Source organism: Mandrillus leucophaeus, unplaced genomic scaffold (genome assembly GCF_000951045.1).
Source record: "Mandrillus leucophaeus isolate KB7577 unplaced genomic scaffold, Mleu.le_1.0 Scaffold13, whole genome shotgun sequence".
Lineage (NCBI taxonomy): Eukaryota > Metazoa > Chordata > Mammalia > Primates > Cercopithecidae > Mandrillus > Mandrillus leucophaeus.
The window spans coordinates 2,334,721-2,357,418 of record NW_012101254.1 but is presented as its reverse complement, the minus strand read 5'-3'; the positions used below and the strand labels follow the sequence as shown (position 1 = coordinate 2,357,418).

The 22,698-nt window shown below is 51.2% G+C and overlaps 1 protein-coding gene across 1 annotated transcript in view; it reads right to left on the bottom strand.

Moving 5' to 3' along the window:
- The window catches only part of ALK (anaplastic lymphoma receptor tyrosine kinase), a 793,694-nt gene that overhangs the window by 46,593 nt on the left and 724,403 nt on the right, over nucleotides 1-22,698 (bottom strand). Inside the window, exons 12-15 of the mRNA XM_011972566.1 lie at nucleotides 20,058-20,220; nucleotides 8,457-8,607; nucleotides 1,774-1,905; nucleotides 515-659 (exon numbers count right to left, since the gene is read on the bottom strand). Of these exons, the coding sequence (XP_011827956.1) occupies nucleotides 515-659; nucleotides 1,774-1,905; nucleotides 8,457-8,607; nucleotides 20,058-20,220 (591 nt within the window). The remainder of the gene's footprint in view (nucleotides 1-514; nucleotides 660-1,773; nucleotides 1,906-8,456; nucleotides 8,608-20,057; nucleotides 20,221-22,698) is intronic.

The window sequence follows — 22,698 nt, the reverse complement described above, 5'->3', positions numbered from 1 at the left end:
GTGCTTCTGGCTCCCACTAATGAAGGAAGAGAGCTCAGCTGTGGAGAGTCAACAAGGAGATTTTCCAGTGGCGTATGCTTGGGTCTGGCAGCCCTGGGCCTGGAGGTCTGTACCATAGGGGTCTAGGGGGCCTGACATTGCCCAGAATTTTTTCATCTGCTCACATCTTAACTGGGGGGCCCATCTGCCCCTGGAGGAAGAAGGAATCTCCGGGGGAGGCTCTAACACTTGCATGTTGGTAAAACCCAGGGAGGGTCAGCTGGCTGATTGACGGCTGCTCCCTGCCTCACTTTCTCAGTAACCTTCTATAAGTCCAAGCTCCAGGTCAGCAGGACGGCCTGCAGGGCTCCCAGGATGCTGCCTGCCCTCCCTCCCTGGATATTGGGACCAATATCCAGAGCTCCCAGCATCCCAGGTGCCAGTGACTGAGATGCCCTCAGGCATGCGATGGCATCAGGGCCCAGCTGAAAGCCTGGGAAAGGTTCCGGGAGAGGGCATGCTTGCGGCGCTTTACCTGCGGCTCCGGAATTGCCGTTCAGCCCTAGAACCGAGGAGTTATTCTCCAGTCTCTCTGGGTGGAACGTGTCTGTCTTGGCCCCATAGGCCCTGCCGCCACCTCCGGCTGCAATGATCAGGGGCACCGGCACTCCATCCTTCATCTGACCGGGGAGACGTTGAGACATTGAGAAACCCAGCTGTGCTTCCCCGTGGAGCCCCCAAGCCCTGGTTAACTCAGCCTGACTGAGGGTTTGCTGGGCAGTGGGGTGACCTGGTGACCTCTCAGTGGTCTGAGGTGGTTTGCGGGCTCTGATCCCTTGTTACAATAGCCCATCGACTCCACAAGCTTCTCTATCAGTCAGGGTTCAACCAGAGAAGCAAAACCTATACACCAAAAGCAAAATATATATACCAGGAGGTGCGGGTTGATCTTAGAGGCTGCTTCCTCTGCTTCCTCCAGCTCCTTTCCTGAAGCTCCTCAGACTGGCCTCAGAGGTCTGGATGCTGGTGATTAGAAGCAGGTCTCTCTGTACTCTCTCTCCCTCATTCTTAGGGGTCTCTGACTCTGGCCCCCAAAGATTCAAGATTAAGCCCTCAGCATCACAGTCCTGTGGGAGGACCTAGCAGGTGGCCTCGGTCTTCAGTTTCTGGCCTGGCTGTGATGATGTCAGAAAAATCTACCTTAGGACAGAGAGCTGGTCCAGGAGGGCACAGTAGGACCCTCTGAAACTAGGATGGCAAAGGCTGTGCATGGTGAAATTGGGCTGCTGTATCAGTAAGAGAAGAGTCTACCCTTTCCTGGACAGACAGACTATATCGCTCTGGATCTCAGTCTGCTCATCTTCATTTTTTAATTCTTTTATTGGTTTTAGAGACAGGGTCTTGCTCTGTTGCTCAGGCTGGAGTGCAATGGCATGATCACAGCTCATTGTAGCCTTGAACTCCTGGGCTCAAGCGATCCTCCTGCCTCAGCCTCCCAAGTAGCTGTGACTACAGGTGCAAGCCACCACAAGTGGCTAATTTTTAAATTTTTTTTGGTAGAGACAAGGTTTTGCTATGTTGCCCAAGCTGATCACGAATTCCTGACCTCAAGCGATCCTCCTGCCTCAGCCTCCCAAAATGCTAGGGCTACAGGAATGAGCTACTGCACCTGGCCCTGCTCATCTTTAAATGGGGATAAGAGCATCTGAGGTGTTTCTGTCCCAGGGCTGTCATGAGGCTCCAACATCGCAGATTCACAGAAACCTGGTGGAAATCTGGCGGTGTAGACCTTACCTTAAATACGTAGGTGGCTCCACCCCCTCCTCCTCCTCCTCCTGCCCACTCATGCACGCTTCTGTTCACACGGATTTCTTCTTCTATCACATTGTTCTCTCCAATGCAGACTTTCTGGATTAACTGGTTTGTCTGTAGAAACAAAAAGCACGTTAGGTTTGTGGCCAAACCGGAGTTCTCCACTTTGCAGCAGACAGAACTTCTAGGCTTAAAAACAGGATCTGACTCTTTTTTTTTTTTTTTTTGAGATGGAGTCTCACTCTGGCACCCAGACTGGAGTGCAGTGGTGTGACCTCAGCTCGCTGCAACCTCTGCCTGCTGGGTTCAAGCAATTCTCCTGCCTCTGCCTCCCGAGTAGCTGGGACTATAGGCGCACGCCACTATGCCCAGCTAATTTTTTGTATTTTTAGTGGAGACGGGGTTTCACCATGCTGGCCAGGCTCATCTCGAACTCCTGACCTCATGATCCGCCCACCTCAGCCTCCCAAAGTGCTGGGATTACAGGCGCGAGCCACCGCGCCCGGCTAGGATCTGACTCTCTCTCAAAAAAATTTACAGTTGAGTTTAGGAGGCAGAAAAATACACTAATAACTGTCCCTACGGGCAGTGTTAGGGAAGGACTACAAGGATGGCTTAGACAGAAAATGCTAGGAGAAACTGGGAGCGAGAGAGCAAGGTTTTACTGCTGTGAGGACTGCCTGTAGGAGGCGACTTTTAGTTGAGCCTTGAAGGATAGGGAGGTTTTTTGTTTTGTTTTGTTTGTTTGTTTGTTTGTTTTTCACAGAGAGTAGGGCAAAGTTATGTCATTGCAAGAACAAAGAGTGGCATGAGCCCAGAGGGAAGTGGGTAAGTGGGGTGTGTGGGGGAAAAGCACAAGGGTCTCTTTGGTCCAGAAGTCTATCAGGACAGAGAGATTGTCCAGGATGACCTGTTTCCATCCTGTGGGATGAAGAGATCCGAGAAAGAATGGGAAAGTCGTATGTGGTGAGATGGGGCTGGAGGGAGTGTAAATTAGGTGGATAGAGAGAATTGAACTGAACAGTCTGATCGTAGCTAGAGGCCTTGAAGGCACTGCAAGGAGTGGACTTCATTCTCCTTTTTTTTAAAAAAATTTTTATTTATTTATTTATTTATTTATTTTGAGACGGAGTCTCGCTCTGTGGCCCAGGCTGGAGTGCAGTGGCCGATCTCAGCTCACTGCAAGCTCCGCCTCCCAGGTTCACGCCGTTCTCCTGCCTCAGCCTCCCGAGTAGCTGGGACTACAGGCACCCGCCACCTCGCCCGGCTAGTTTTTTGTATTTTTTAGTAGAGACGGGGTTTCATGGTTTCACCGTGTTAGCCAGGATGGTCTCGATCTCCTGACCTCGTGATCCACCCGTTTCGGCCTCCCAAAGTGCTGGGATTACAGGCTTGAGCCACCGCGCCCAGCCCGTGGACTTCATTCTCTATGACAGCCATTCTCTCACTGAAAGCCATCGAGGTTTTCTGAGGAGTCACAGCTCTGAAGCATCAGGAGGAGAGAAAAAAACCACAAAGGCCAGACTCAAGTTTTATTCCCAGTTCTTCTCTGGGAAAATCAGTTCTCCCTTTTGGACATCTCATTCCTCCTAGCTACTGTTCCATTTCTTCCCTCTGGAATCCCTGGCACAGCCCTCTGCTTGCCTTGTAGAGTGAGCCCTGCAATCAGGTAGTCTGGATTCTCCACCCACCCCGGGAAACCGTGACAGGGGCCCTTGATCTCTCATGCTCCAGTGTGGCTGGGAATAAAGACAACACAGGTCATTGTGGCATTTACTGAGGGTAGTACAAGTAAGGCGTCTAGTGGAGCGCCTCATGTACAGTGGGAACTGAGTAAATGGCTGCTATTCTTATCTGTTTTTTGAGACAGAGTCTTACTCCATGCAATGGCATGATCTCGGCCCACTGCAACTTCTGCCTCCCGGGTTCAAACAATTCTGGTGTCTCAGCCTCCTGAGCAGCTGTGACTACAGGTGCGCACCACCATGCCCCGCTAATTTTTGTATTTTTAGTAGAGGAGGGGTTTTGCCATGTTGGCCAGGCTGGTCTTGAACGCCTGACCTCAGGTGATACGCCTGCCTTGGCCTCCCAAAGTGCTGGGATTACAGGTGTGAGCCACTGTGCCCGGCCAGCTGCTGTTCTAATTTAGATTCACTTCTGGGCCCACATATGCTCCTGGTTGGGGCTAAGGTGTTAGAGAGCCCTCAAGATTGTGCTGGAGATTTCTGTAACAGAATCCTGGAATCCCTGAAGAGGGAGGATGGTGCTTCAAAAACAGCCACGCCTGCTTGTCGGCCACCACAGCTCAGACAAATTCTTCAAACATCAGCCTGACCTCGGAGGAAAGTAACTTTTCTTTCACTTAACAGAAAAAAAGCCAGTAAAACATCACATTTCCATCGATGCTGCTTCATAACCAGCCAGTGGATGTGGCCATTCTTCTTGAGCCACTTCTTAGGCTAAAGCACTCAGGGGTGCCGGCAATGAGTACTACAGAAATTTCCAGATAAATAGCCGAGAAGCAATTTGTTCCATGGCATTTTGGATTTAATGATGGAAATAATTTGATATTTCTTAGAGTGGATTTTGTGTGGGTGGAAGGCTCTGAATTACTGTTGTAGAGATCTGGCATTTCCCGTACGTATGTGCAGCTATGTCCCGGCCTGGGGGGAGACTCCTGGGAGGAGCCTGCTCACTGCCACCTGGCACAGGCATGAGTTGCAAGGAATGTGCCCTGAGGGTTGGCCTTGGGGATGAGCTGTCAGCTGGGCAGAGTGCAGGATTCGGGGTCCAGTCTGGGTTCTTTTTTTTTTTTTTTTGGAGACAGGGTCTCACTCTGTCACCCAGGCTGGAGTGCAGCGACGGGATCATAGCTCACTGTAGCCACGAACTCCTGGGCTCAAGTAATCATCCTGCCTTAGTCTCTAGAGTAGCTGGGACTACAGGCACAAGCTACCAGGCTTGACTAATTTTTCTTTTTTCTTTTTTTTAGAGACAGGGTCTTGCTATGTTGCCCAGACTGGTCTCTGACTCCTGGCTTCAAGTAGTTCTCTTGCCTCAGCCTCCTGAGTAGCTGGGAGTACAGGTACGAACTACCATGCTCGACTAATTTATTTATTTATTTTTTTGAGACGGGGTATTGCTATGTTGTCCAGGCTAGTTTCTACCTAAGTGATTCTCCTGACTCAGCATTCTCAAAGTGTGGGATTATAGGCATGAGCCATCACACCCTGCTCAGTCTGGGTTCTTGACGGCTCTGCCAGAGATTTGCTGGGCTATACTAGGTGAGGCACCCCGCCTCCCTGGACTTGTCTCCTCATCTGGAGATGGAGGGGCTGCCCAGTCTGAACCAGCGGTGCTAAGAAGGTCCACCCCCTCAGCCTCTGCTCCATCTCCTCTCTTGGCTGGTGGGCAGCAGTGGGACCTAGGGGATGCCCTCCCCTCGTGAACAGATCTGGAGATTGCTGGGATAGGGAGGAGAGAGCAGTGGGGCTTGAGGATGGGCTTTCCTGTAGTTAGAGCCTGGACCCATGCTCATCACCCCGCCCCTGCTTCTGGTGTCTCCTTTAGATCAGGTGGGGATGGGGAGCGGTCAAGGCTCTTGCTGGACCAGTAGCAGCGTTCGGAGGAGCTGCTGCCCTTTCCTCACTTGACTTCCAGGACTCCCCATCCTCTTGTATCCTCTCCTACCTCCCTGGTTCCTCTTTTTCGTCCCCCTTTGCTGGTTCCTCTTCTTTTCCTGACCTCTAAATGTTGAGGGTCCCTTAAGTTCAGTCCTTGCTTTCTTCTCTATCTGTACTGCATCCTAGGCAATCTCATCCTGTCTCAACTTTATGCTAATTTCTCCCATATTTATATCTATTTATATCCCCAGCCTGGACCTCTCTCCTGAACTCCAGTGGCCTGGTTCCCATCATCCACCTGTCTGCCTGTGGCTGTCTACCAGGCCTCTACAACTCAGCATGTCTGATATTGAACTCCTGATCTTACCCCCAAATTTGCTCCTTCCACAGTGTTCCCTAAGTCACGTGATGGCAGCTCCCTTCTTCCAGTGGCTCAGGCACAACTTTTGGAGTCATCCTTGACTCTTTTCTTTCTCTTAATTTCTCATTCAATCTGGCAGAAAATCCTTTTGGATTTGACTTTGAAATTACGCCCAGGATTCAACCACTTTTCATCCCCTCCACTGTTACAATCCTAGTCTACGCCATCATCATCTCTTGCCAGGATTAATGCCATAGCCTTCGAATTCACTGTCTTGACCCTTCCCCTGTGTCCATAGATTCTTCAATGGTAGATTCTTCACATTGCAGCCAGAGTGAGCTTTTTAATAAACATACCACATTATGTCACCATTTGCCTCAAAACCCTCCTATGGCTCCAACATGTCTTAAAGTGGCCTGATCCAGTCCTATTACCTCTGCCTCATCTCTTACCTACCCTTCCTTTTGCTCCCTCTCCTCTAGCCTGAGTGTTCCTTGAGCATTGACGAACCTCTGGGACGTGGCCTTTGCTGGGGTCACTGTTTCCCCAGATATTCCCCCTTCCCTCTCCTCAAATGTAAGTTCCTTGAAAGCTAAGATTTTTCTTTTGTTCACCGATATATCCCAAGTTCCTGTAACAGGGATGGCACAAAGTAGGTGCTCAATAAATATTGGTTAAATACATTTGAATGAATTGGGTGCTGTCTGGATTGTGGGCTGGCTCTTCACAATATCTGTCTTGCAGGGGATGGTAATGGTGGGATTTAACATTTGGAACAGACTCGGCGGCCTAGGGGACATTTGGAAATGTCTGGAGGCTTTTGTGATTGTGATTTCTGGGGGCTGTTACTGGCGCCAAGTGAGCAGAGGATAAGGATGCTGCTAAACATCCTGTAATATACAGGACAGACTCCCGCCTCTAGCCACAAAGAATTACCTGCTCCAAAATGCCAATAATGCCACTGTTGAGAAAGCCTGATTTAGACTCATGCCACCAGGGGAGGTCTGGAAGGAACTGGAGAAGAAAAGGGCTGAGGGCTGTGTGTGGGCACATGTGTTGCAGTTAAGGGTGGGGAGGAGGATTCTAGCAGGAGCTGGAGCCCATTTCCAGCACAGGAGCTCCAGCGTGGCCAGGTACATAGAAGGGCAACTCCCCACTGCCCCCATAGATGTGCAGTTGAACCAGCAAAGCTGCCACATCCGGCAGTTTAATTATTTTTTATTTTTGTGACAGAGTCTTGCTCTGTTGCCCAGGCTAGAGTGCAGTGGTATGATCTTGACTCACTGCAACCTCTGCCTCCTGGGTTCAAGTGATTCTTGTGCCTCAGCCTCCCAAGTAGCTGAGACTACAGGTGTGCACCACTAGCTTGGCTAATTTTTGTATTTTAAGTATATACATGGTTTCACTGTGTTGGCCAGGCTGGTCTTGAACTTCTGACCTCAAGTGATCCTCCCGCTTTGGCCTTCCAATGTGCTGGGATTACAGGTATGAGCCACTGCACCCGGCCCCTGCAGTTTAATTCTTAGAGTCCCCTTCATTCTCTTGAGAATTGTGTCTAGACACCATTTTTTCTGCCTAGGGAGAACTGGAGATGGAGGTAGTGCCTGACAAGGGCCATTTTCCCCCCTTTCCAAATGCCTGCTCAGGGGTGGAGGTGTGAAGCCACAGGGAAGACAAGTTACTCTCCCCACAGGTCTCCGCTATGCCTTGCCCGACCAGCAGAGGGAGCTGCCCTCTGTCCCTGGCCGAGAATCGCCTCCTCCCGCCTGCTTGGGAACCTCCTGTGCGTCCACAACATTTGAAAGCTAGTAGGTTGATTAATAAAAATAATAAAGTGCAGCAACCCCGAGGAACAACTAGATTTCAATTGAATTTTTAAAAAAGACGTGGTCCTGTGAAAAGACATAACTGATTACAGTCCAATCAAGTGAAAGTCCGTTGCAGAAGATAATGCAATCTTTCTGCTTAGATGAAAGAATTACATTAGCACTCAATAAATTCCTGTGAAAATTACAGCAGCCTGCAATTTAATGGCTTAATATATTATATTAGGTTGGAAAGTCCCAATTATAGTTGCTAAATAAAAGTTGGAGTTGAGACATTTTTTATGCAAAAGGTTGCACTAGCTAAGCTTACTCCTATCATTTCGCCTTAACCCCAAAGGGGCAGAAGGGAAAGGCTGAACTCTACTTTTCATGCTTCCTCAGCTCCTGGTCCAGAGCCTGGCTCTTAGGAGCCCTGAATTTATTTTGTGGAAGTAAACTGCTTTCTCGGGAGCCCCTCTTCCCACATCTCTCTGCCAAGGATGCTCTCATATAAGTCTCTGGAGAAGGATCCGGGGCTCCTGGGTGCTAGAACATGCCTCAGCCCCTTTTCCCGAGCAAAAGCTGTGATTCAGGTGAGGGAGGGTGGGGCCTGACCCAACCAGGAGATTCACCCTGCAGGGTGCTGAGTTCCTGCTAGGATGGCCAGCCCTGCCAGGTCCTGCCTCTCCCCAGCACAGGCAAGAGGTAAACCACTGGGGTGCTGGGAGTTTGCATGACTGCTGTTTAATTACTCTTTGCTGTCTCATTCTCCTGGTATGAACTTCCAGGAGGAGAGTGTTGAGTGCTGGTGCCTCCAAGAGGCCTCCCCGGAGCCTGAGAGAGTGCAGATGAGAAACCCCTGCTCTGGGCACTTACACTGGGGCAGGCGTCCTCTCCCTGCTGCCCAACGAGGATGTACAGCATGTCGTCTTTCTCCAGGTTGAAGATGCCCAGCACAGACACGCCGTGGGACCGCATCATGGTATTCTTCCCGCCTTTCCCGCCAGCAGCTCCGTAGCCCGAGATGCTGTAATGGGACAAAGAATGTCGGCTCCCGCTGTGGTATGAAGACGCTCCCCATTCCTGCCAACCCAGCAGCTTCCAGTGGGCTGAGCACATCCCCGTCATGGTCTGAGGGTTCTCCCCCATATCAGTCCCTGCAGAAAGGGATTCCTCTCCCCGTCTTCAGGAGAGGATGGTCAAGTTTAGAGAGGGAGAGGGAGTTACCTCAGTCACAGAATTAGGAAGGTTAAAGACTAGTAAAGGGTGCAAGAGAGAAAGAGAGGAAAAGGGCAGGGAGGAGAGAGGGAAGAAGGGAGAGAAAGAGGGGAGAGAGAGAGGGAAACAGCAGAGAAAGAGAAGACTATATGAATGTGGCATATTGGGGTGATGACTTTCTGAATACCTAGGATTTCCTCTTTATGGTTTTCTCTCCTTGTCCCAGATCAATGGACTCATGTGACCTTAGACAAGTAACTTCCCTATTCCTCATCTATAATATGGGGATAATAAGTGAACTTGCCTCCTAGCCTACATGTGTTATGAGGATTAAAGAAATTAAGACATGTGGTCTTAGAATTGTGGCTAATAAGCACTCAATAAGTATTACTTAATTATTATTATTATTATTGTTAATGATGGTAGTAGCCATAATTGACTGGGTACAAAGTTGTAAAGTCTCTCCATGGGGTCTGGAAACAAGGAGGTTCCACACAGAATGATTGAGGAAAGCAGTGTGTATGAGCCAACTGTCTATTCCCATCCCGCCAGTAACTCCTTCTGGAGCAATGTGTGTGCAGACAACAAACAACCCATCAGGATGAAAATAAAAACAGAGCGTGGGGATGGGAGATGATTTCTGCTGCCTCTTAGGCTGCGGCAATGAAGTCAAGCAAGGATGGGGAAGAAAAGAACTCTCTTCTGTAGTATATCAGAAGAGCGACATGTCTTGAAGACAGCTAGCGCACCAGCTAACAAATGGGTCCCCAGAGACCAGCTGCCAGGGTACAGGACTCAGGAGACTTTCACATCCATGTGTACTCAGATCCAAGGTCTTTTACGAAAAACCAGGAAGAGATGCAAGGCAGTTCTGCCCATGTGCACACAGTAGCTCCTTCATCTATAGTTCCAGGAAATGTCCCTTCTTCCCAGTGTGTGAGGGGGCTCCCAGAGCTCTTGCAAGGCAGAGCCCACGGCCCTTCTGCACAGGCTTTTTGCAAACATGGCAGGCAAGGAACTGAGGTCTTCATGAAATGCAAATGGAGAGTCTAGTGCCCACTGCCCTGGTGGGTGCCTGGGCACTGATGGGAGTTTATCGAATGTTGGGAGGGGTGTAAGGCTTTGTGGACCTGAGACAGCTCCAGGCTCTTCAAGAGCTCACAAAGAAACTGGGGAGATGATCTTCATGATGAAAAGAGAAGTCTCCCCATAGGGTGGCTACGTTCAGGAGGCGAAGTGGGGGGCTCCGGGGCTCCCTGATCAGATGGGGCCATTTCCTGCCCCTGTGCCCTCTCTGAGCTGAGCCCCAGCCCCTTCCCTAGTAAGAGAAGAATCGTTTTCATTCCAAACAACACAATAGTCCAACACAAGGAGCTCATGGGTGAAAGCCCCGGGGAAGCTGCGAATCTCTGGCCAAAGTAAGGGTCATCAGGTGCTTAGGGCCAGGAGGGAGATGGGGGACTGCAACAGGTGGTTCTGGGGTGTGAGGATGGGGTGAGGAAGGCTGATGTTGGCTTCATGTGGAGCTTGCAGATGGGTAGGGCTCTGAGACAAACAGAAAGAGGTGGTGGGAATTGGCGCTAGTGTGAACGGAAGTGAAGAAGCAGGGAGCCTCTGGTATGTATGGCTGCAGCAGGTGGATGGAGTGGGAAGCTGAGGGCTGTAGGTCTGGAGAGGGCTGTGGGCTGATCACCAGCATCCTCCAATGTACCAGGCACGACGCATGCTCACAGGCACACGGCATCACCCGATAGCCATAAACAACAAATGTTATTAATCTCATTTGACAAATGAGGAAACTGAGGCTCAGAGGCACTAAATAACTCATCTGAGGCCACACAGCCAGTCAGTGGCTGGCTATGGTCCAAACCCTTGCACATCCCCTCTTAGAGGTCATTTCCTCCCCAGTGTGCTGCTGGGAAGCACAAAGAGAGGGGTGTGAGAAGCTATTCGCCCCTCCGAATTCCCAGACCCTCAGCCAAACACTCCCTCCTGATCCATTAGAAATGGACAAGGTGATAATGATAATTAAAAGGCTGAGGAAAAGGACGGCTTATTGGTGAAAGGTAAGAGGAGGCAGCATTATTTAGCTCAGTGAACCTGGGTAGGGGACGATGTGGCGGCTTCCTGTCGTCTGGGGACAGCAGTGTGGATGGGCCCCAACTCTGACCTGCTCGCTTCCCCAGGTTTCTGGGGCCTGGTCAGGCTGCATAAAAAAGTCATCTCCACCTGAAGATGTGGTTTGCTTGGAAAACTTCTGCCCAAGACGAAGTCCTCAACCTCCCCGCTCCTGCTGTGGTTGAGTGGTAAGCATCATGCTGCCCATTCCTTTTGGCATCATTTGCATAGTCATTTGCATCAACCATGCATTATGAATCATTCTGGACTCTTTCGTATGTTTAAATTTAGCCAAATTATTATATTTTAGACATTGTTTGTTCCTGACTCCTTTTACCCTTCCTAAGCCTTCTTTGCTATTTTTCCCACCCTGCTCCCCTCAACGACCTTTGAAAGCCAGCCCCATCTATGTCTTGACCTAGTTCTTGATGGTGAGCTGGGATGGAAAAAGCCCTGGGCTCCAAGTCATCTGCTGGTTCTTGTCCCTGTTCTTTTGACTGTGTGACCTGAGGCAACATGGTCCATGTCTCAGAGCCTCAACTTCCACTACTGAGGAAGAAAATGAAGACAAGAACCCCTGCTCTCATGGGCATACAAAACGAATCTGAGAAGACTGCAAACCCATGCAAAGCACAGGGCGAGACCGGGGCTGGGGTCAGCTTTCTAGATTCCTAAGCAGACAGTAGAGCTTGGCGAGCAGGTGTCCGTGGCTGGGTTGTACTTTCCTGGGTAGTGGCCTCAGCCCCACATTTCCAACCCAGAGGAGAGGCTGGCTTAAAGTCAGGGGGAGCAGGCAGCTGCCTGCCTGAATTTATTGCAGGGGTCCTAGAAGGAGTAGCTCCCTCATCAGTCCCCTGAAGCCTAAAATTCCACCATTAGAGCTTCACTGCTCTGGAAGCTTCTAGTTGCTACTACAGGGCTGATTGCCTTCGGAGTGGGATGTGCCACAGGTAGAAAAGCAAGGGCTTGAATGCAGACAGACCTGGATCCAAATCCCAGCTCTGCCACTCAGGGCCAGGAGTAGGCTGAGCCCAGCGAGGTGCCTCCCTCCCAGGGAGGACCTTGCACTCTATTGACCCTGAGAGAAAGCACCTCCTTAAATTTTCTGCCCAAGGTACTTTGCTTACCTCTCCCTGGTCCTGACCCTGCCAGTGTTACTCACTAGCTGTGTGAGCTTGGGTAGGTTATTTACCCTCTCTGAGCCCAGATTCCTCATGTATAAAAAGGGGATAATAATACCTACCTTGGAGGGCTGTTATGAGAATTAAATGAGATGATGCTTATAAGGGACCTACTTCAGAGCCCAGAGGATAGCCAGCAAGTGACAAATGGCAGCTGCTGTCATCCTGTGCCCCCATGGGTGAGCCTGTCCACTCCTTCTCCGGGGGTGACTTCTGGGATGCAGAAGGGGACCAAGTGGGTGAACCAGGGCATGGCCAAGGGGGCTTGGGGTCAAGGCTGTTCAGTTTCACCCAGAGCCCACTTCTGTGTAAAGCACAGGGCAGCCTTAGCACTTCTGAAGACTCCTGCACCCTGTGAATCACATTACACAAACTCATGCTACGATAATAGCCTCAGCCTGCCTCTTCGAAGCTTTCTCCCCATCCCTTGTAAACAATTTATTTTTGATGGTTGAGAAACAACAAGAAATTAATATACCTGCCACTCAAGTGGGGAAAATGACTCACAGTGATTCCAATTTACTGGAAATTACAAGATACTGCTCTCGACGAGCTGATGCTGTAATTTTTTTGTTTTTCCTCATCTAAATCCATGTCCCCTGGTCAGAATAGATGTTTATTGGGTTTGTGTTTTGTATTATTGACTGCGAGCCATTGTTACCTGATGTCATTGAGTTGTGAATCTTTTTTAAATAAAGAATTAGCAGCAAATCAAAGTGACTGCCTGCCAGATCCTGAAATGAGAGCACAGCTGGTGTGTAGCACAACCACAGTGTCCACACCCACATGGGAGATCCTGGGGGAGAGAGTGGACTCCCACTCAGAAAAACGGAAGCGCCCCATTCCTTTCTGGCACACCCTCCGGAGGAGCGGGAGAGCAGCACCTTGCTGTGGGCTCTGCCTTTAACTCCCCATGGGATCCTGGGCAAGGTCCTTTTCTCTCCTGTTTCTCAGTTTCCTCATGTGTGAAATCAGGATGGTGAGGTCTGTCCTACCCACCCTGCAGGGTTATTGTGATAACACATGATGCGTGTGAGTGTGGATGGAGATTGGACAGCGGGAGATTTCTGATCAGGTAATATAGTGTTATATAGTATATAGTTGTATTATCCAGATAGGGGTCAGGGTTGAAGGGCTCAATTGTGGAGGCAGATGCTTTTCAGTGGGGCCGGCCCAGGTTCCACTCTTGTGGTGTCAATGAGCAAGATTCATGCTCTGTTTCTCCCTCAGCACCTTCCTGGCCAGTGTAGCCCTAAGTGTCTCGAAACACCTGAGCTTGCAGGGACTTCAGTGACCTCTCTCCATAACTTCTCGCTCTGCAGATGGAGCCTCTGGAGAGGAGGGAAGACAACTTTCTAAGTCACATGGAGCATTGGTGGTGGAGGTTGAACTCAAACTTAATTCTGCCTGCAGCCCATCCATCTTTGCCTAATTCCTCCATCTCTGACATTCCCTGGTCTGTGCCCTTTACAGCGATGGCTATCCATACAATTACTTTGGCAATTAATCATGCCTGTGACATCTCTCCTACTATTGTCTAGAGCTTGATTGGCATTGTGGACTGTTATTAAACTTTTCTGTCCTGTGGTCTTTCTAGAGACTATGAGGCTCCAGAGTCTCAGGCCTTTTCTACCAGTCTAGTCAGTGCCTGGCGCACAGCAGGAGTGTTACGGCTCAGTGCCTGATGTACGGTAGGACTTCATGGCTCAGTGTCCTGTACACAGTTGGGGCTGTATGGCTCAGTGCCCTGCACACAGCCGGGCTTCATGGCTCAGTGCCCTGCACACAGTAGGGGCTCCATGGCCCAGTGCCCTGCACACAGTTGGGGCTGTATGGCTCAGTGCCCTGCACATAGCCGGGCTTCATGGCTCAGTCCCTGCACACAGTAGGGGCTTTATGGTTTAGTGCCCTGCACACAGGGCTGTATGGCTCAGTGCCCTGCACACAGTAGGGGCTCCATGGCTCAGTGCCCTGCACACAGGGCTGTATGGCTCAGTACCCTGCACACAGTAGGGGCTCCATAGCTCAGTGTCTTGCACACAGTAGGGGCTCCATAGCTCAGTGCCCTGCACACAGTAGAGGCTCCATGGCTCAGTGCCCTGCACACAGTAGGGGCTGTATGGCTCAGTGCCCTGCACACAGTAGGGGCTCCATGGCTCAGTGCCCTGCACACAGTAGGGGCTGTATGGCTCAGTGCCCTGCACACAGTTGGGGCTCCATGGCTCAGTGCCCTGCACACAGTTAGGGCTGTATGGCTCAGTGCCCTGCACACAGTAGGGGCTCCATGGCTCAGTGCCCTGCACACAGTAGGGGCTGTATGGCTCAGTGCCCTGCACACAGTAGGGGCTGTATGGCTCAGTGCCCTGCACACAGTAGGGGCTCCATGGCTCAGTGCCCTGCACACAGTAGGGGCTGTATGGCTCAGTGCCCTGCACACAGTAGGGGCTGTATGGCTCAGTGCCCTGCACACAGTAGGGGCTGTATGGCTCAGTGCCCTGCACACAGTAGGGGCTCCATGGCTCAGTGCCCTGCACACAGTTAGGGCTCCATGGCTCAGTGCCCTGCACACAGTTAGGGCTGTATGGCTCAGTGCCCTGCACACAGTAGGGGCTCCATGGCTCAGTGCCCTGCACACAGTAGGGGCTGTATGGCTCAGTGCCCTGCACACAGTAGGGGCTCCATGGCTCAGTGCCCTGCACACAGTAGGGGCTCCATGGCTCAGTGCCTGCACATAGTAGGGGCTGTATGGCTCAGTGCCCTGCACACAGTAGGGCTCCATGGCTATTTGTGGAGTTGAATGATGGTGTTATCTGGCTGCACACGCTGGTGCCCCAGGTAAGGAAATGAGTGCCATTGGTAGAGACCATCAGGAACGGCTGTGGTCCAGGTCAGCTGGCTCCAGCTGGGACCTGGGGCCTCTTGTCTGTTATGTCCGAAGAGCAGGTGAGCTGTGTGAGGACTGCCATCAGGAGCAATGGACTATGCTTGACAAATGGTGTTATATGCGATCTGTGTGTGTGTGGTAGTGGGTGGGGAGGAGGTGGGGGCAGGACTGCGGGCTGAGAAGGATGCTGGTCCTAGACAGGTAGGAAGGCAGGTGGGCTGGAGGGGGAGAGAGGGATGAAGGAGGGGAGAAGTCAGGGAGAGAGAGGGGGTGGGCTGGGCTAAGTGCTGGTGCCTCTGCCTGGGGCAGACCACCCGTGGGCTCTCACTGAGTCCCCCGACAGACCTCGCAGAGCTGGGTTGTACCATTGTCTGTCTCCATTTTTTGACAACACTGAGGATGCTGTCCCCCTCCCCAGCACAAACCCCATAATCCACGTTCTTCTCGTGGCACTGCAGTGGCCTCCCACGCTCCCATCCGCTCCAGCCACCCACCCTCTAGACACCATGGTCACTCAGCACCAGCGCCCAGAGGCCCCCTGATCAGGGCCTCTCGCTGCTGCCCTAGCCTTGCCCGTCCTCAGCCATGCACGTGGGAGAGTGGCTGCGCTCCTTGTCCTCGCCTCCTCAGCCCACGCCAGAGTGTGGATGTAGTCTCAGCGTTGTCCCCGACTCCACATTCACTCAGTCCTCAACTTACGCTGATCCCAGCTCCTGAACACCTCTGGGCCTGTCCCCTGCACCTAACCCTGTCCTGGCTTAGTCCTTTTGACCCTGGCCTGAGTGACAGTGACTCCCTTCCAACTGCTCTCCCCACCTCCAGGCCGTTTCTCTCACTTCCAACCTCACGCTGTCACCAGGGGGACTAAGAGGCATTTGGGGGTAACACTGAAGCCCCAGGACCTGGCCTTGCTGCCTCCAGCCTCGGCTCCCAGGCCAGCTTTGCCCGACTTCTCATCAGCAGTACCAACTTCTTGTGCTCACTGCAGGCTCTGGCCACCCGCTTCTTTGTAGACAATGCTTAGGGCCTTCGAACTTAACCCAGGTGCCCATCTCCTGGCAGGAGCCATTCACAAGCTCAGCTGGGCGCAGTGCCTTTCCCCCGCCTCCACAGCAGCGCCTTGTGTAAACCTCCACTGTAGTTCTCTCTACACCCCATGGAGATGCCTGTGCACACACCACCACACCATTGGCCGCAGTGCCTCTGGGGCAGGGCTGGATCTTAATCACCTTTGCACACCTGGTGTCAGGCACAGCATCCTAATGGGAGCTTACTATGGTTCCCTGAGGTCTGCAGAGCAGCGGGAATATGAAGCCCAGGAACCTGGACACACGGACTGCATCACCTGTCAGAGGAAGTGGTAAGTCCAGGGCAGGGAAAGCAGGACATGGTGGGTGGAGGAGATGCGGGTTCCAGGGCTGCACCCAAGCCCCCATGCCAGCCTGCTGTCTCCTCCTGCCTGCCCTGCCCCCCGCTTCCTCTCCCTCTTTCTGGGCCTCTTCCTTTGGGGAGGTGGGCAAAGCTATAGAGGGTGGGAGGTGGGCCCAGGATAAGTTACCAGCTAAGAGTGGGGGTGTTTCCAGCTGTGTACATCCTGGAGGACGCCCCAGGCAGTGGTGGTCACCCTTTGGCGTGAAGCTGGGGCTTGGCCGCATTTGCTCCCTTCCCTTCATCTCCCTAGCAGTGGGCAGAGAAGTCAGCGGAGCGGTCCCAGTGCCAGGCCTCGGTGGCAGCCACGCCTCCAGGATGGGTGGGTTCACTAGGGCTCGGCTCCCACCTTTCTGTGTCCAAGCACCTTTTTCTCACATCCTCTGGTGTGTCTTGTGTTTTTTTCAACAGATGAACTGTTAAATAACAGTTCTGTTAAACTGTACTTATTAAATAAGTACTGTTAAACTGTACTTATTAAATAGCAATAACTACTATGGAGAAAAAGTCTTCCAGAGAAAGGGTGCTGACTTCTCGGTCGTATTCTGACTTGGGGACATTTTGAAGTGGTCTAAAAATCAAATCATTAACTGTCTGCTTCTTAGATTACTAAGTTATGTGACCAGTAGACCCAGGTCATCTAAGACCTGAGTCTCTGCCAAGGCCAAGGAGGAGGTGAGGGTCAGGAATATCTGTGAGAGCCTTTATTTAGTTAAAACACAAGTATTCAAAAACAACAATGACTGGCTGGGTGTGGTGGCTCACATCTATAATCCCAGCACTTTGGGGGGCCAAGGCAGGAGGATCACTTGAGGCCAGGAGTTCGAGACCAGCCTGGTCAACATGGTGAAACCCTGTCTCTACTAAAATTACAAAAATTAGCTCATGCCTGTAATTGCAGCTACTCGAGAGGCTGAGGTTGGAGAATTGCTTGCACCTGGGAGGCGGAGGTTGCAGTGAGCTGAGGTGGCACCACCGCCCTCCAGCCTGGGCAATAGAGCGTGACTCTGTCTCAAAAACAGCAGTGACAAAAACCCCAACTGAGTGGCTTTTGGTTTTGGTTCTTCCATTTTGATATGGTCCTATCTTAGGCCAGACCAAAATGTCTCCTTTACTAATTTGGACACTTCAAACTGGCTGCTTCAACAGAGGCAAAATTGCCAGACAGTGCTGGGGCCCGGAGCTGGCCTCAGTCTCGATATTTCTAAGAGATGAATGGAGACGGCTTTCTGATTTTGGCTGGGATTCTATCAATGCGCTGTGGAAATACTGTGGCACTTCATGCAGATCAGAAACCTGACTTGACTTAGATATGGCTGTGATTAATAATAAATGGGAAAATGAATTAATTATTATTTAATAAGTGTAGTTCATCTGGCAGTCCAAATTTTTCAGAACACAGGGCTCATCCGAGGAAGTCAAAGAGATGTCTTTGGAGACAGGAAAAGTCAGACACTAACGCGTATGGGGTGGGTGTGTTTGGAAACCCTGCCTGGCTGCTGCCTGCTGCTGGATAGCAGCGTTGCTTCAGCTGATTTCTCCGCCCGTGGGCCAGGGAGCACCCACCACGTGTAAGCATCGTGCCAGGGACTATATATCACCTTTACAGCCCCTGCCTCTCACAGATGGGGAATCAGAGTCTCAAGAGATTAACTGACCTGTGCAAGTTTGGAAGTGAGCTTGATTCACACTGTCTCGGGGGAACACAGCCCAAGAGAATCCCCAGGCAAGGGATCTCCTGACAGTGTGCCTGACAGTGTGTCTCCCTCTGGGGCACAGGGAGCAGGGGAATTCTGGCCAAGCTGGCATTAGAGTTGCCCTGGGCAGGGGTAGGACAATGGACTCTTCTGGGGGCTTACTGTTGGGGTTCCTGTGCGCCTCCCAGCTGCTCTGCTTTCTCCTTCGTATTGCTTTTTGTATATGGGGTATGTTGGCCAATATCCCTTCAGGAGGCTGGGCCCCTCTCATAGCCTCTCATTTCCAGAGGCTTCCAGGAGGTGGGTGGTGGGCGATTCCTATGCCCTCCTTCCTTTCCTGCCCCTTCTGCCCTCTGCATGCCTCCCAGAGTCCAGGCATGGGCTTTAGTAGAAAGACTTAGAGCCAGAGTGCCCTGGGTTTGAATCCCAGCTCCATCACCGACTGTGCAGCCGTACATGTGTTGCTAAGCTCCTCCGACTCCAGGGTCCTCGCATGGAAACATGGGAACACCAACAATAACGCCACCCACCCTATGCTAAAGCAGGAGCAACACCTGTGGGTCCTTAGCAAGTATTCATCTCCTCCTCTCCAGGAGTCCTTTCCTGCCTGCACCGGCCCCACGGAGGCTTGGCTCAGCAGGAAGGGGAGGTCTGGCTTGCTCGTTGTAGCAGGGCCAGGGGTGGTCCGGTGTCTTCCGGGATATTTACTGGGGGCGTGTGGGCACTGTAGCAGCTAATCTGATTGTAGCCCAATCTTGTTACAGCATTTCTGCCCAGAGTGCCATTTAAAAAGCACTTAGGGCTGTCCCCGTAACACATTTACCCTGAGGCCCCAGGGATGGGGCTGCCACAGGAAATGTTAACCTGGAGAGAGAAAACAGGGCAACTTGAGAAGCCCCTCTCCTTCCCAGGAGGCCCAGGATGTGGTGGATGCTGGAGGCTGCAGGAAGGGGAGGGGCGCTCATTTCCCATTGTTTCCGCCCCAGGAGGACATCGCTCCCACAAGGCATAGTGGTTCTGCTTTCCTTTTAACCTGCCCTGCCATGCTCCGTGGAGGGGCTGCATGAGGCGCTGCCCCAGATCTCTGGAGGTGGAGGCTGCTTCTGGATGTGTAACTGTGGGTAGGCTCCTGACTCTCTGAGTCTCAGTGTCCTCATTTGTAAAATGAGGATGGCGGCACTGGCCTTGCCTAGTCATAGAGCTCATTTAGGGGCTACCCAGTTATCTAAGTCCAAGACTTGATCAAGCTCAGAAGTTCTAAAAGGCTGCATCGACATCAACTTGTTAGAACTGTCAGTTCTCAGCGCCCACTCCAGACCTGCAGAACCAGAAGCTCCAGGAGGGGCTCTTGCAATCAGGGTCTCCACCAGGCCTCCAATCTTACCATTAGCTTCCTTTGATGCCATGGCCTCAAAGTGCTCAAGTGAAGCTGGATCTCCTTGAGCCTGGCCCTGCTCTAAGGGAATGCTGGGGGCTGGGGTAGGGTTGGGGCTGGGAGGAGCATTCCAGCACAGTTTGCTCTGCTTACCAACAGTGAAGGCTAAGGAAAGGAGGTACAAGGATAAGAGCATCAGTTTCAGGTGCATTGTGTTTCTGTTTCCCAAACATTTTACATGCATGCCTCATTTGAAGAGCATTAAGCAATATTCAATGAACAGGCCACCATAATTATCCTTATTAGCAATAATTCTGAAGCTAGCTCATGCATGCTTACCACCTCCAGCAAGAGCCTGTGAGTTTCTTGAGGACAAAGGACACATCTTCTTTTGTTGCCATATTTCACTATCCCAAATCTCCCCATCTCCAACCTCTACACCCCACTATGGGCCTGAGTCTGTGGCCTTTGAACCTTGGCACGCCTGGGCACCCCAGGAGCATGTACCCGTAGGCAAGACTCCAGGCCTCTTCAGGAGGGGTGCTCTGCCCTCCCCTCCCCCTCTCCCATACGTACCTGTAGGTGTCGGTGGCTGGCACCTTCCAGATCTGGATGCCCTTCAGGGGGCCCTCGCTTCCCACCTCCACGCTCAGGTTGGAGTTCTGGTAGGCGTTGTTGCACTGCGCCTGGGTGGGACCATGGGGTCCGCTGGCCCCACATGTGGTGAACAGCCAATGAACTGTGGCACAAGAGGAGAGGCAGTCACTCATGTGGCCAGGCCCTCCCTCCCCCAGTGGGCCTCCCTGGGTGACCTCTGAGATGTCTGCTCCATGGCCCCAAACCCTCCATCCAAGATGGTACCAAGCTCGGGGCAAGAAACACCAATCAGCCATCAAACTGGAAACTTCCATAGAAAGTCTACTAGACTTTAGTACCAGACCCTGAGTCAGAGACAAAGTTGGAGCAGACTTAAGATGGACCCTGGCCTTAAGAAGCTTACAGGCTTCTATGAGAGACCTAAAGGGATGCAACCAACAAAAATACAGGACAGCAAGAACAACAAGCCACAGGAAGGCCCAGCCAACACTGCGCTTGGGGAGTTCCAGGAAGGGGAGAAAGCCCCTGCAGGTGAGACAAGTGTGGGCAGCACCTGAGTCTTCTCCCAGGGTCTCACTGAGCCTAGCACGGTGCTGGGCAAACAACAGGTGCTCAATCTGTGCTATTATTGACTGCAACTAACCTGCTCTCAAAGGCTTAGCATTGCATATAGGAGCCTCTTAGCTTGGAGACAATTGAAAAAGAGAATTGAAAGCTCTGTAATGCTACATTGGCCCAGGGACCCAGGCCGGTGGCGGGGGCAGGAAGCCCTGCACTCCCAGGCCATGGCTTGACCTGCCTGTCAGGCGCTCCCTAACAGACCTGCAGCAAGGCAAGGCAGGGCTCAGGCTCCTTATTAAAACCAGCTTGCATTTGGAAATGCAATGAAAGCAGCTTTCAGGCTCTCTATGCAACAGAGTATAAGAAATGGAAAAACAGGTCAAATTTGTCTTTGGTGCATGCTCCTCCTTTTCCCAGCCCCCCTCACCCACTTCCTGGTGTTCTGTGTCCCACCCAATGTCCTTAGGTGGCCTCCTGGGGGCGACACAAGAACACTCAGCACAAACTGCCCCCCCACCCACCATGGGCCATTTCTTTTCAAACTTTCTATCTTTGAGCCAGACCAAACCTTGGGGAGTTGTCAGATCTCATATTGGCCAGAATTCTAACATTTCTACAACCTATAAAAACCTTTAAAGAGGTGTTGTTGATAAACTACTTTTACTTAAAATACAAAAATCTTATAAGATTGCAGAAATTCCCTTAAAAGAGAGATTAAGTTCAAGTCTAAGGAAAATGATGGAAACATTAATTTGGGTGTGCATAATTTTGCTCACTAAAACAAACTGAAAACATTTCTGAAGACTGCGCTAATTTAGTGATGCAAATATGAAAGCTTAACTTGGGTTGCTGATTATAAGCAATAGAATGAGACTGCTGTGGGCAGAGTTGCTAATCTGAAAACTGGGTCAGTTGTGGCGGGTTTTTGTCATGCTGCCCCTGGCTTGGAGTCTGGGAGATGGAAGTTCTGGGTGGGGTTCTAATGCACATGCTACTCAACATGGAGTCCTCAACACTTTTCTGGGCTTTTATTTTTTTATTTTTTATTTTTTTTGGCAAAGGAAGATGTTGATTTCTATTTGGTTTCTGAATGGTCATTTCAAGGGCTAGAAGGTAATGGAGCCATTCACTTTGGGTGTGAATGACTGATTGTTAGTTTTCTGATTTTTTGTTTGTTTGTTTGACACAGGGTCTCAGTCTTGCTCGGGCTGAGGGCTGTGGGGCAATCATGGCTCACTGCAGTCTCGAGTTTCTGGGCTGAAGCAATCTTCCTGCCTCAGCCTCCTGAGTAGCTGGGACTACAGATCCACGCCACCAAGCCCAGCTAATTTTAAAAACTTTTTATTGAGATGGGGGTCTCACTCTGTCACCCAGGCTGGAGTGCAGTGACACAATCATAGCTCACTGCAGCCTTGAAGTCCTGGGCTCAAGTGATCCTCCTGCCTCAGCCTCCCACAGTGCTGGGATTATGGGCATGAATCACCATGCCCAGACTCTATTTTTATTATAAAGAGGGCACACTTGCTAATTCAGACTCTTTATAAAGGCATTTTTAGCAGAGCTAGTTAGGCCAGTTGCCCTTTTACCCACTCCTGTGCCCAAAATATGTATGTGGGCTGTGCTACGTCACCATGTGAGGGGTGATGTGGAAAGAACACAGACTTTGAAAGCAGCATGAACACCAGGGTCTGGGGGCAGCTTCATCATTTATTGATTAGGGGATCTTGATCTAGTTCCTTTGTCCGTAAAAGAGGTTGGATTGGCATATTAAAAAAGAGCAAGGGGGTAGGAAAGTTTGCAACCAAGTCCCAAACTCTAAAAAAGTGTATCCTTGACTCCTGCCTGTACCCAAGGCTGGTGCTGTCCTGGACAGCGGGACATGTGGCCAGGGGAGTTTCTGTGAATATGGATCCCGTGCCAACAGCACCTGGGAATTTAAAGTCAGTGGGTTGGAAAAGACCCCTCATTGCCAAGACAATCCTAAGCCAAAAGAACAAAGCTGGAGGCATCACGCTACCTGACTTCAAACTATACTACAAGGCTACAGTAACCAAAACAG